The sequence below is a fragment of the Pongo abelii genome, chromosome 21, assembly GCF_028885655.2.
Source record: "Pongo abelii isolate AG06213 chromosome 21, NHGRI_mPonAbe1-v2.0_pri, whole genome shotgun sequence".
In the NCBI taxonomy this organism is placed as follows: Eukaryota; Metazoa; Chordata; class Mammalia; order Primates; family Hominidae; genus Pongo; species Pongo abelii.
Window position 1 is genome coordinate 62,752,268 of NC_072006.2, and position 14,477 is coordinate 62,766,744.

The 14,477-nt window shown below is 40.6% G+C and overlaps 1 protein-coding gene across 1 annotated transcript in view; it reads left to right on the plus strand.

Annotated features, from left to right (window-relative positions):
- The window catches only part of RAB22A (RAB22A, member RAS oncogene family), a 52,910-nt gene extending 39,717 nt beyond the window's left edge, over nucleotides 1-13,193 (plus strand). Inside the window, exons 4-7 of the mRNA XM_002830466.6 lie at nucleotides 5,807-5,878; nucleotides 5,969-6,075; nucleotides 6,693-6,802; nucleotides 12,134-13,193. Coding sequence (XP_002830512.1) covers nucleotides 5,807-5,878; nucleotides 5,969-6,075; nucleotides 6,693-6,802; nucleotides 12,134-12,231 — 387 coding nt within the window. The 3' untranslated portion in view covers nucleotides 12,232-13,193. The remainder of the gene's footprint in view (nucleotides 1-5,806; nucleotides 5,879-5,968; nucleotides 6,076-6,692; nucleotides 6,803-12,133) is intronic.
- Nucleotides 13,194-14,477: the final 1,284 nt, after the last annotated feature.

Consider the following 14,477-nt stretch of genomic DNA (forward strand, 5'->3'; position numbering starts at 1 on the left):
CCAGCACTTTGGGAGGCCAAGGCAGGCGGATCACCTGAGGTCAGGCGTTCTAGATCAGCCTGGCCAACATGGTGAAACCCCATCTCTACTAAAAATAAAAAAATCAGCCAGGCATGGCGGCGCACACCTGTGGTCCCAGCTACTCGGAAGGCTGAAGCAGGAGAATCACTTGATCCCGGGAGGTGGAGGTTGCAGTGAGCCGAGATCGCACCACTGCACTCCAGCCTGGTCCATGGAGTGAGACTCCATCTCAAAAAAAAAAGCTTCTTAACCAGAGTCTAATAGACATTGCATCCAGTCTTTAAAGATTTACATTCCTGCATCTTAATGTGGTTTCTCCCAATGACTGTTTTTACAGAGATCAGAACACTAGGAAGGCTCAGACTTATTTATTGTCACAGTAGTCATGTAAGGAATTGTTCTCCTGTTTAAAATCAAGAACAACTGTAGTGGCTTAGTATCATCTAGAATTGCGGCAGACAGTCCCAGAAACCAGTCTGCAGTGCATCATCCACACTGGCCAGTGCACAGTTACCATCCACATGAAGAGACAAGAAGACCTGACTCCGTGAGTAGAAGCAAACCCGAAAGTGATCCCATTATTAGAATTTGCAGACAGAATTTACACGTATATTTTTGGGCCAAATCCAACCTGCCACCAGTTTTTGTAAATAAAGCTTTCATAGAACATAGCCATGCTTGTTTGTTTATTATCTATGGCAGGGATGTCCAGTCTTTTGGCTTCCCCGGGCCACATTGGAAGAAGAATTGTCTGAGGCCGTGTATAAAATACACTAACGATAGCCGATCAGCTTAAAAAAAAAATCGCAAAAACAGCTCAATGTTTTAAGAAAGTTTATGGATTTGTGTTGGGCCACATTCAAAGCTGTCCTGGGCCACATAACAGGCTGCCGGTTAGACAAGCTTGGTCTGTGGCTACCTTCATTCTACAATAGTAGAGTTGAGTGGTTGCAGCAGAGATTATGTGACCCCTAAAGCCAAAATATTCACTACCTGGTCTTCACCAGAAAAAGTCTGCCATCACCTAATCTAGAGCCAGGTTTGGAGCAGAGATGTGCTGACATCTTTTGAGTCTCTTACATGCCTCCACCTTGTTTCTTTGCATCAAAAGGACATGAAAGTTTCCATGTCAGTAATAGCAGAGTGGCTTGCCCTCCCACAGCTAAAAATTATATATAAACTCTGGACAAAGCATTAAAAAAACAACTGTTTGAAGGCACTGCAGAGCAACCAAATGCAGTCAGGGACTGCAAAGGGGAGCTTTCTTGTGTAAGATCCACATTTTTACAGCTTTTCCCCAGTGGGCACTTCCCAGTTCGAGTGGCACAGGGTAGCTAGTACTTAAGCAGAAAGCTTGTGTTGAGTGCAGAGTTTAGGACTGCTAGAGCAGCCAGAAAAAGAGGAGGCAAATTGCAGAAAAGAGGGATTCAACAAGGAGGGACCCCCTAAAATCTGTTTATAAATTCCCTGAAGTTTTTTTGACCCCGAAATTGTGAATTCACAAGAGAGACGTTATAAAATGCAACAGAAACCAGTAGCTGGATGGAAAGGGTGACAAGACAGCAGAGATTTTAGCTGCTCCTCATTACAGCAGGGCTAGACTTCAGAGTTTGAATCCAATCCTGCTGTGTTACAGGGGATCACTAAACACCTTGGGCATTCCGATGAAACTTCAGAAGGGCCATGCCTTCGGAGTAGAAACCGTGTCCTAGGACTAAGGGCAAATCCAAAAACCCACATAGACCAACCCTTACAACGTGTAAAACCAATCTTAGGATGAGTCACCAGTAACTTAATACTCTGCAGAGAAGATAAAAACCAAGCGTCTACAGTGCATCATCCACACTGTCCAGTGGACAGTCAGCGCTACTACACACATGAAGAAACAGGAAGGTGTGACCCAGTGAGTAGAAGCAAACCCTAAAGTGACCCTTTTCTTGGAATTTGCAGACACAGAATTTAAAGCACATATTTTACATATGTTCAGAGATTTAAAGAAAAGTAGGCCAGGCACAGTGGCTCACGCCTGTAATCCCAGCACTTTGGAAGGCCGAGACAGGCATATTGCTTGAGTCAAGGAGTTCCAAACCAGCCTGGACAACATGGCGAAAGCCCATCTCTTAAGGGAAAAAAAAAAGGAGTGTTAATGACTTAACTGCAAATGGGGAATCTCACACAGAATGGAAACTAATAAAGAATTACATGAAAATGCTAAAGCTGAAAGCTGCAATATCTAAGATGAAAAACTCACTGGAGGATGATAGAACAAATTAATCAGAAGAATAGAAAAACAGTAGAAAAATATGGACAGAGTCTCAGTATCATAGGGACAAATTCAGACAGTCTAACATATATGTAATTGGAGAGCCAGGAGGAGCAAAGAGAGAGATGGGAACAGAAAAAAAGATTTCAAGAAATAATGGCTGAAAATTTCCCAAATTTGGTGAAACATAACTCACAAATCCAAGAAGTTCAACAAATCTCTAAGTACAAAGAACACCATATCTAGGTAAGTTGTAGTCAAACTGCTGAAAACCAAAGGTAAAGAGAAAATCTCGAATGCAGCCAGAAGTAAAAGACACGTAAACAGGAGAACAACAATATGAATGATGGCTAACTTTACACATAAACACTGGAGACCAGAAGCCAGAGGAACAGGATCTCTAAAGTGTGGAAAGCAAAAACCTATCAATTTGCCAAAATTAGTTTTCAAATATAAAGTCAAAGTAAGAACATTTTTAGAAAAACAAAAACAGAAATCAACAGCAGCCATCCCAGAAAGTTTTTCACACTAAAGGAAAATGACACCACATGGTAATTCAGATCCATAGGAAGAAATAATAACCACTAGAAATGGCAAATAGAAATGTCTGTTTTTTCTTCTTCAATTATTCAAAAGTTAACTAATTGAAAAATTGTAACACTGGATTGTATAGTTTATAGCATATGTAGATTTAGATTATTTGACAGTGGTAGTACAAAGAATGGTAGGATAACAGAAATTAGACTTTTGCAAGTCTCTGATATTTTACATGAAGTGGTGCATTTTAAACCGAGTAGACTGTAGAAAAACGTGCAGTAGTCCAGACACAGTGGCTCACACCTGTAATCCCAGCACTTTGAAAGGCCAAGACAGGTAGATTTGAGGCCAGGAGTTCAAGATCAGCCTGTCCAACATGGCAAAACCCCATATCTACTAAAAATACAAAAGTTAGCCGGGCATGGTGGCACTTACCTGTAATCCCAGCTACTTGGGAGACTGAGGCACAAGAATTGCTTGAACCCGGCAGGCAGAGGTTGCAGTGAGCCAAGATCACACCACTGCACTCCAGCCTGGGTGACAGAGCGAGACTCTGTCTCAAAAAAAAAAAAGAAAAATGTGCAGTATATATTATAGTTACAAAAGCAACAACTTAAAAAATAATACAAGTAAGTGCAGTTCAAAAGTCAGTAGAGAAGTTAATATACTAAAATTGAACACTAAGAAAAATTCAAGCAATGGAAAAGAGGAAAAGAACGGAGGAGCAGGAATTTTAAAAGAAATTGAACAGATACAGGCCGGGCGTGGTGGCTCACGCCTATAATGCCAGCACTTTGGGAGGCCGAGGCGGGTGGATCACCTGAAGTCGGGATTTCAAGACCAGCCTGACCAACATGGAGAAACCCCATCTCTACTAAAAATACAAAATTATCCGGGTGTGGTAGCGCATACCCGTAATCCCAGCTGCTAGGGAGGCTGAGGCAGGAGAATCGCTTGAATCCTGGAGGCGGAGGCTGTGGTGAGCTGAGATCACGCCATTGCACTCCAGCCTAGACAACAAGAGCGAAACTCCGTCTCAATGGTAGACCTAAATCCAAATATATTAGTAAATACATTAAATATAAAGGAGCTGAACTGCTGAACCTTCCACTTAAAAGGCAAAGGTTGTCAAAAATCAGGACCCAACTATGTGCTGGTTATAAGAGGACTACTATAAATATAAAAACAAATAAAGAATGCAAAAGGATGTAGTATTCAAATAATAAACAAAAGATACCCTTGTGGTTATATAATATCAGTAAAATAGACATGAAAACAAGGTGGAAGAAGGACATTGTGAGAAGAATATTGAGGAACTTTCTGTGTTGATAGAACTGCTTGACATCGTAGTGGATGATATTCACACAGATATATACAGTTGTCAGTTTATCAGATTGTGCTGTTAAGATCTTTGCTTTTCTCTGTATGAGTTTTACCTGACGAATTTGAAGGAAGAAAGAAAACACAACCCTGTAAAGAACGTTGCCAATATAAGTACATCAGAAATGAAAGCTGATACCATAACCTTTATTCCATCTGAGCACTTCTGCCTCATTTTCTCTTACGCTGTTGAAGTCAACCCAACACTTTATCTCTTTTTTACTCAATAATATAGTTTTCTTTTCTGTGGTGCTTTCTTGCTTATAACCTTTATTTTTGTTTTCTTTTTTCTAAAACTTAATGTCTCCTTTACTGGAAGTTAGTAGGCTTTTACCTCAGAGGCAGGGGTTTCTCTCACAAAGACTCGTAACAGTTTCTGTGTATGGACAACGAGGTCTGACCACTCACGCAGTTCTTATTCATTTGTTCACCAATTCTTGATAACCTATAGCGTGTCAGATACTAGGCCCTGAGATAAAATGGCGTGCCTAGCAGACATGCTGACATCCATCATGGAGCTTACAGTCACAACTTCACTTCCTTTTGTAAAACTCAAATTGATATGAAATTTTAAAAGCCAAAAGGTTAAACTCATTGGATAAGCAGTTCCAGAATCCATAGTTCTGTATGTGGTTTATGTATGTGCACCAAATGCTCCCCTGTGATAGTCCCTGCCTGTATTCAGGGGTAAACCACCATTAACAACAGGATGTAAATACAGTGTCATCAGATCATAAGTGGGGGTCAGGCTTCAGAGTTAGGGTGTAAGACGAAAATTAAGTATAGGCAAAATTCTTGTCATTAAACATTGACATCATATTCAGTGGGTGAGATGCTCACATAGGACGTGTGCCCAATAACTGAGGTTGACTGGGGAAAGAGCTTCACAGTCTCCATCTCACACTCATTGAGAGAAATAGCTCACTGAATCACCCTTGCTGTTCAAATGGTTATTCCTCTCCCTTCTTTTTCCTCCCTGTTGTGTGTCACCGGTTGTGGGGGCCAGGGTGATGAGTGGGAAGAAGCTGTGTATACAGGGTTAAATTCATGTAAATGAAATGAGATCTGTACCCAGCATTTGAGAATTGGCACATGCATGGAGATATCAAAAAGCAAGTTGCAAACTCATCCAAGTAGTGAATGTAAATGTGTACTCATTTCTGAAGGACAATCAGTGTTCAGATTGCAGGGTTTTCTTTATGACACCCAAATGCAGCTACTTCTCTGGAGAACTATTTATAGCATTATTTTTATCTCCGTGATAGTTAGGGAAGCCAAAGTTTAAAGGACTATTGAACAAATGAATTTGGGAATTATAACATTGAGTTCAATTAAAAAGCCTTTTTAGCTGAAACAATTGTTTAAAGCGCCATATTTAATTCCTATAAAACTATTCTAAACTATCTTCTGAGAGACATTTCAGTGTTACATTAAAAGTTTTTGCCTTTGGTAATTACTGGTTCATTTGCTTTAAAGCAGCGTGTCATTTTCTTTGGCTTAAGAGAAAGATTACTTTTTGTGTAGGGATAATGGGCTTATAAGTCTAGTCTAAAACATATTTAACCAATTTTCCCAATTTTGTTTATTTTTCCCCCTCCTCTGCAGTTTCGTGCCTTAGCACCAATGTACTATCGAGGGTCGGCTGCAGCTATAATCGTTTATGATATCACAAAAGAAGTAAGACTATATAGTTTTCTTTTAGATTGTCTTGAAAACTCTCTTTTGGTTGCTTAGATCTCCAGTTGCTCTCCTTTTTTTGTGTTACAGGAGACATTTTCAACATTAAAGAATTGGGTGAAAGAACTTCGACAGCATGGCCCACCTAATATTGTAGTTGCCATTGCAGGAAATAAATGTGATCTTATCGATGTAAGGTAAGTTATTAGAACGAGAGATTACAATACCTATTATGTGTTCCTTTTCTTAATAAGCAATATCCAGTATAAGAATCTTGCTTTTATTTTATCTCTGACATTGAAAAATTCCTTTTGGTTATGTGGTTGGAGTCCTAAAGTTTCAAACTAAAATTAAGATTTCAGGCATTTGGAGCTAATTATATTATGTATATAGACAGGTGTGCAATTTACGGAAATACTGGTTGCATTGCACCCAACATTATCTGAGATCAGAGCAGCCCCCAGGCTCCCATGACTTAGAATACTTGAATGCAGAAAGCACATTTATTGGCAGTTTCTCTGGGCCACTTCCATCATTCCCAAAGCAAGGGCTTTTTGAAAATTTTGGCTGGGGAAGAAAACCCTGCCATCCCTAATCATTCCATTAGCTACATTACTAGTGGTACCGAGTTTTGTTTCATTTTGTTTGTTTACCCATGGTTGTGGAGTAATCGGGAAGACTGTGTCTCAGGGCCCATCCAACAGCCATTTAGGCCATCCTTTGTCATCATAAATCTGGTTAACTACTGGGTAGGTGGGGGTACAACTAAGATCTTCATGGGTAGAATTTCTGATATGTAGTTGTTGCCTTCCAGAGAAGTCATGGAGAGAGATGCAAAGGACTACGCCGACTCTATACATGCAATTTTTGTAGAGACCAGCGCAAAAAACGCGATAAACATAAATGAACTCTTTATAGAAATTAGTGAGTATCTCTGTGCCTTATCCATTTCCTCTGTAAAAGCAACTTAACACAGAATGATCTTCCTGGTTAGAATTCCTGTCTTACTTAGAGCAGTCTAGTCTCTGATATTGTGATCAGTGAAATGAGATTGGAGAAGGTAAGAGTAATGGCCAGTTTTCATATCATGTTATAGTTGCTGAAGAGCTGCTGCCCTTCTGGAAAGAATGTTGCTACTGAATAAATAATGCACAGGGTATTGAGGTCATGAAAGCTGTCCCATTTCTTTCTCTATTTAAATATGTTTCTGTTAGTCATCCAAGGTCATTGAAAATGAACAAAATGAATAAAGGGAAATGAAATGCAGGTATACTTGCACGGTAAGAAAACCCTCAAAAATAATACTAGGCAAGTGAAAGGTAAGACCTGTTTTCCCTTCTCTTTCCCTTCCCTTTCCAGAAGTGTTAATATGATGATACTAGACGGGAGAGGGGCTGCTGCATGCCTTTGGGATCCTCTGCAGATTGTATCTATGTTTATTCATTTCATTCAAATTCATCAGAATATTGATTGGGAGCTGTTCCAGGCTCAGGGGAAATAGCCGTGAAGAAGATAGACGCAGCCCCTGCTCTCCTGGAGCGCACATTCTACAGAGGGAAACAGACAGTGAACACCAAATAAATAGGATCATTTCAGATCATAATAACTGATACAAAGAAAATAATTTAGGATGAAATGAAGGAGTGTCTGCAAGCAATCAGGGAAGGTCTCCCTAAGGAGGTGCTATCAGAGCTCAGGTCCAAGGAAGCAGGCCCTGTAGAGGTGTGGGGAGTCACATAAATATGTCAGACTTCCAGGTGGAGAAAAGCAGAAAGCCATCAGAGCAGGGTGGATGTAGCGTTAAGATCCACCATGTGGTTGAGAGCCAAGGGGACTGAAGCAGGGAGGGTCCTTTGCCGTTGTGTCAAGGAGGGGCATGAACTCCAGAGCCCACCAAGGCCAGGCAAGGATGACCCATGAGCAGAGCAGGCCTAGATGAAGCCCTGGGAACCCCAGCTCAGGCCAGGCCCAGCTCCATCAGCTGGGGCCACACTGGAATGTGGGCCCCTGGTTGCTAAGGTTGTTTTCACATTTTTTTTTACATGTCCCATTGTTTAGATTTGGCCAATCATTTAAGTATTTTCAAAGTACTTTGCAGGCCTAAGGAGCCCATCTGCTGCCAGATATGGCCAGTGAACTACTGATTGCACCCTCTAGGCCAGCCCATTCATTTCAGTGTTAAAACGTCATGATGTGCCTGGGCATGGTGGTTGTCACCTATAATCCCAGCTACTCCAGAGGCTGAGGCAGGAGGATCACTTGAGGTCAGGAGTTTAAGACCACCCTGGGCAACATAGTATAACCCTATGTCTAAAAAAAAATAAAAATAAAAATACTAGGGCATTGTGGCACGCACCTGAAGTCCCAGCCACTCGGGAAGCTGAAGTGGGAGGATGGCTTGAGCCCAGGAATTTGAGGCTGCAGTAAGCCATTGATTGCACCACTGCAATTCAACTTAGGTGACAGAGCAAAACCCTATCTCTTAAAAAAACAAAAAATCATGTTTATTGTTGTCCTGGATGTAAATAGCAGGTACCCAGATGGATTTTTGAAAAGCAACATAAAGCCAGTTGGGAATTTTTCACAGCTCAAGCTAAAATATCTAAGTGTGTGGTGTCATGAGTATGTTAAAATTACCGCTATCTTTTTATGTTCTTTACTTTAGTGGTATTAAAAACAGGAAAGTAGGCCAGACATGGTGGCTCACACCTATAATCCCAGCACTTTGGGAAGTCAGTGTGGGTGGATCACCTGAGGTCAGGAGTTCGAGACCAGCCTGGCCAACATGGTGAAACCCCCATCTCTATTAAAAATACAAAATTAGCTGGGCATGGTGGTGCATGCCTGTAATCCCAGCTACTTGGGAGGCTGCGGCAGGAGACTCGCTTGAACCCGGGAGGTGGAGATTGCAGTGAGCCAAGATCACGCCATTGCACTCCAGCCGGGGCAACAAGAGCAAGACTCCGTCTCAAAAAAAAGAAAAAGGAAGGTAGTAAACTATACCAACAATGAAAAGGCTTATATAAAAACTAGTATGTACATATTCATTTTAACTGTGAAAAACAAAACCTGTATGTTCACAAAGATTAGAAAAATTGAGAGAGATGTACATAGACTTTCTTGTTCACTGGCTTAGTAAAACTGCGTGAGCACAGTGCCTGACACACTGACTTTGTATTGAAGTATAATAGACATACAGAAATGTGCACATATCAGAAGTATAAGGCTCAGTGAATTTTCACAAGCTGAATATACTCCAGTGCTTGGCACTCTGGTTGGGACATGGCCGTTCCTACACCCAAGGGTAACCATCCTGATACTAATTCTTCAGATTGGTTTATCTGGTTTTGTTTTACATATATTTTGTACTTTATATTTTTAAAAACACTCTGTTTCCTCTTGTGTTTCCTCTTGTGTGCCTGGCTTCTTTCATTCTGCATTACATTTTTAGACCATCCATGTCATTTCATCTAGCTGTAAATGATCCATTCTCATGGCTGGTTTGTGCGTGTCAGTGTCAGAGTCCGAGTTGTGGGGGTAAAGGGGCAGTGAAGAATACCCACAATATAATTATCCATTCTGCTGTTGATAGACATTTGGGTAGCTGTTTCCTATTTAGAGTTATTACAAACAGTACTGCTCTAAACATTCTGATCGTATTCTTTGGTGAACATCTGTACACATTTTTGGTAGGTATATTTATACCCACAAGAAAAATTACTGGTCATTGAGTATGCATGCATTCAGTACAGCTTTACCACCAACCAGTTTTCAAAGTGGTAGTTGTACTAGTTGACAACCATACCAGTAGTGTATGAGAAATCCGGTCACTTTCTGTCTCTGGTGGGTAGGCAGTGATCTCCATTTTCATGACAGTTAATGAAGTTGAGCACATTTCCGAATATTTATTTACATTTGTCATATCTACATATCCTCCTTTGTGAAGGGCCTGTTAAGTCTTTTGCCTGTTTTCCTATTGGGTTACCTGCCTTCTTCTTAATGTTTTATAGTTCTTTATTTTGGAGATGAGTCACTTATTGACTGTGTATATTGGAAGTATCTTCTACTGTATGGCTTGCCTTTGATTTTTTTAGTCAACTCCTTCAATGGATTGAAGTTTTTAATCTTCATATAATCTGATTGATCCTTGTTTTCCTTTATGTTTAGCTGCTTTAGGTTTTTGGTTGCTGTTTTAGAAATCATTACCTGTTCCCAGCTCATGAAAATATTCTCCTCTTCTTTCTTTTAAAAATATTATTTGTTCAACAATGTTTTGATGTCATATTTCACAGATGTCTCTAAGATACCAGCTATATTTCAATATCCATTTATTGAGAATAATGACAAGTAGCTTGGGTAAAGCTTTTAAACAGATTTTTAGTATATTCACAGCAGTGTCTAGTCATTTGAAAAGTAGTTACAAGACACTGGGAGATACTTTCTCAATGTGGAAACCACGCTGTGTACTCCCCACACAGATCTGCAGACAACTCAAAGTGGTGGAGGCTCAAGGCTTGACAGAACCTGAGAGTCAGCGGAGAGGCCATCTTAGCCTTATTCATGTCAAAAGGTGTACATGTCCATTTATTCCATGTTTACAAAGTACTTCTGTGTCAGGTATTGTGCTGATAAGATACTGGAAACATAAAGATGGACAAATAGGATCTCTTCCCTAGAAGAGCTTAGGGTCTAATGTGAGGGAGATAGTCATGTAAACAGATATGAGATATGTGTAGTAACCTGTTTCTGGTGTCCTGATTGATTGTAGTGTCTGGGATGTTACAGAGTAAGGAAGTGGGAGGGTGTCAGGAAAGCCTTTGTAGAAGAAGCAACCCTTGAGTTATCAGCCAGGTAGGTAGATGGGTGATTTAAGGATTCTCTTGAAATTGTCATTATGCTTCACGGAGCAGTGAAGTGAAACCTGTTCATTCTCATGCATTGTTGGTAGGAGAATATAGTGGCACAGCCTCTTCAGAGAGTAATTTGGCAGCATCTGTCAAAATTTAAATTGCACATTCTTCCTGCATTTGTGCTAGATAGACACTGGAATACAATGTATGTGTCAGACAAATACCCAGGAGTCTAATACCGTGACCTAGCTCTTCCACTCCTGGCATTAATCCTACACATACACTCATAAGTTCAGAAAGATGCTTCTTGCATCTTTGTTAATAACATCAAAATATTGGAAACAAACTAAATACCCATCAATAGAGAAATGGTTAAATGGATGGTGGTACATCTACAAAAGAGCTGTTAAAAAGAAGGCAGCAGGCCAGGCACAGTGGCTCACATCAGTAATCCCAGCACTTTGGGAGGCTAAGGCAGGCAGATTGCTTGAGGTCAGGAGTTCGAGACCAGCCTGGCCAACATGGCGAAACCCAGTCTCTACTAAAAATATAAAAATTAGCCGGGCATGGTGGTACACGCCTCTAATCCCAGCTACTCGGGAGGCTGAGGTGGGAGAATCACTTGAACCTAGGAAGCTTAGGTTGCAGTGAGCCGAGATCATGCCACTACACTCCAGCCTAGGTGACAGAGCCAATAGCTTGTCTCAAAAAAAAACAAAAGTAGGCGGCTCTTTCTCCATGTACTGTGATGCCACAATCCCCAGGATGTGTTGAGTGAAGGTATCAAGGTGGAGAATGGTGCATATAGTTTGCTTTATTTCTTACCCCATTTGGCCTTGGAAAGGGGAGGTGGGTAGGGATATAGGTGTGCCTGAGTGTTTGTGCGTGTGTGTCTCTGGAAGGCTGCACGAGAAGTGGGCCACAGTGGTGGCCTTGTTATGAGACAGAGGGACAACCATGTTCTGGTTGAACTTTTTAAAAACAAATCCTGTATATTGCCTACTCAAAACAAAATGTTTTTGATGTGTGGCTTTTTTTAATTAAAAAACGTTTACTAAGTGCTGTGTGATATCCTTGTTTGGATCCTGGGGCAGAAGCAGGACATGCAGAAAAACTGATGCTATCTGAAAAAAGTCTGGAGTTAATAGTGATGTGGCAATGTTGAACTTTTCATTTTGACAAATGTCCCATGGTAATATGTCAGCACTGGGGGAAACTGGGTGGGAGGTACACAGGAGCTCTATCATCTTTGCAACTTTTCTATAAATCTAAAATTATTCGAGTATAAAAAGTTTATTAAACTTTTTTTTTTTACTTCAGTGAAACCTGTCAAATCGCATCTGCAAAATTATTGTGTCTGAGAAAGTTACAGCTCACTCCCTTCCCTTTTCTCATCTTGGTTTAGGTCGAAGAATTCCATCCACTGACGCCAACCCGCCATCTGGCGGTAAGGGTTTCAAACTCCGAAGACAGCCTTCAGAGCCAAAGCGGAGCTGCTGCTGACCGAACCTCAGCCTTTCAGACTTGATGATGAAGTAGGTGGTCCTGAAAGTTAACAGGAGGGCTGGGGTCCCTGCCATCAGTTTTCACCTAGCCGGTCTTGAGTCTACTCCGTGCAAAAAGGATTCACAGAAATTGACCAGTTCTGTTCTCCAAAGACTGAAGCAATGATATTTCAGTCTGTGAACTTCTATTATGTAAAGAATCTCTAGTGTACAAAGGGACTACATCGTTGGCTTTTGACCTTGCTGAAAAGGAACATATAATTGTATGGATGGTAGGATTAAGTTGTTGAGTAGTTTTGTAATCAAGATTTTATGTAACATTTGTAAAGGGAAAATTAGCACTTTCGTGGTTCTTAAGGGAAAAGAAAAAGACCTTGTGGAGGTTATAATTTCCTTGGTTTCTGTTCCCACTGTTAGAGGGAGTCGTATCATTTAACATATAGTAGGATAGTTTAAGTGGAGGGAGAACAATTATTATCTGAAGCTAAAATGGGTTATTTATAGGACTGATGGAAATGATTTCATCTCTGTCATCTCTAAAGCACTTTTCATTGAACATGTTAGCCTAGGATACGTACAGTAAATTAACAATCATAGCAGCAGATGCCTAGCTCACCCTGGGTTTGCTTCTGACCTTGTCATGTGTGTGCCACCAAACACGTTATTGGCACCTTTTTAAATAAGCTCTCATGATCAAGATGGTGATGGTAGAGAAGCTGCCCAGAATAGACTGAATTTCATATGTTCTAAACTGACTAGCAATGGTTTAAAAAGGAAGAAGAGCGGAAGTGAAGAAGGTGGTGTAAATGCTGTCAATTTTTTTTAAACCCAAGTATTTTGGTGGGGAAAAGCAAGTATCTGTTGCTTAGCATATGTAAAGTTGTAGTCTATATTTATGAGGCCATTGCTTAAAGATTATAAATTATGTAAATACATTAATAAATTCTAAGTTTCATTTGACATTCCATTGAATCTCGCACCCAGTCTTGCGTATGCCTGCCCAGTTTTCAGCCTCTTAACGGGAGACTCAAGCACATTGGTATTGTATAAAGGTATAGAGCACTTAGCTTACAATCTTTCAAGGTTTCTCTGCCTTCCCTTCTTACCCACCCGCCTCCCACCAGATCCCATCCGGAAATCATAATAAAGACATATGCCACTTGGACAAACCTGACTAGCCCTTACTAGCCTGAGGGTAAAAGATTAAGCTCCAACCTCAAGTCATTTACCTGGTCTTGGTAGTAAGTTTCTTTTAGCTTGTACAGCATCCTCAGACCAACTGAGGAGCTTTCCTTGTTAACAATTTAGCTTATCTTTCTGTTTCCTTTATTTTTCCCCTGCCTCTGTTAGTGGTTAACACTCTTTTCCCTCAGGGAGCCTAATGAGGTTTTTAATATAATCTAAAAATAAAGCATTGAAGTGAAGTTGGTGAAAATTTGTTCCTGGTCTAATTTGGCACCCTTCCAACCTGAGTATTGTAGGGGAAGGAAATTTACAAGATTTAATAGGAAATGAAACAGCTTGAATTTCAAACTAAATTGTATTTTCAGAGCTATCCTGAAACTGAACAGCTGAAACTTTAAAAAATAATTGGTATTATTTTGTGCCCCCCACTTAATATGGATAGATTTTAATGGGAAAATTACAATTCAGATTAAGTAAAAAACAATTCCCTTTTCCCTGTTGTATATCTTAAGCATTTGGAATTGTTTTTTTGTCTTCTGAAATCATATAAAAAGAATGTCGTTAGTAAAAATTCTAACTTCGTTTTGTTTAAAAGACATGTGGATGCCCCATCCCCCTAGGATTTTGCTTCCTCCCCAGTGCTAAATTAGCAAGCTCCTAGAGAAGCCACGTGATTCCCAGGGCCAGGCGCTTTACACCTAAAGTAGTTTGACTTTCTTCTGTATACATCCAGATGGATCCCAGGCATCCGGGCACCGCCCTGGTATGTCCCTAGAATTCCCACTGCTGGGCCTCTATCTCCATGACAACAAAATAAAAACAGAGGTTGCTTGACTCATTACCAAAGAGGCAAAGCATGTGCGACCCTTTCTGTCTTATTTTACCAAAAGATGGTGCAAATCTATTACCTTCACATTTTTTCCACCAAACCCACCGGTAGCTGTTGGTGATTGCATGGTGTCTCGGTGCATGGGGAAAGGCAAGGTCTTCTGGGCTCATCTTAACTGGTGAGGCATCTGGATGTCTCTGATCTTACTGTGATGTTTTACTGTACCGAGC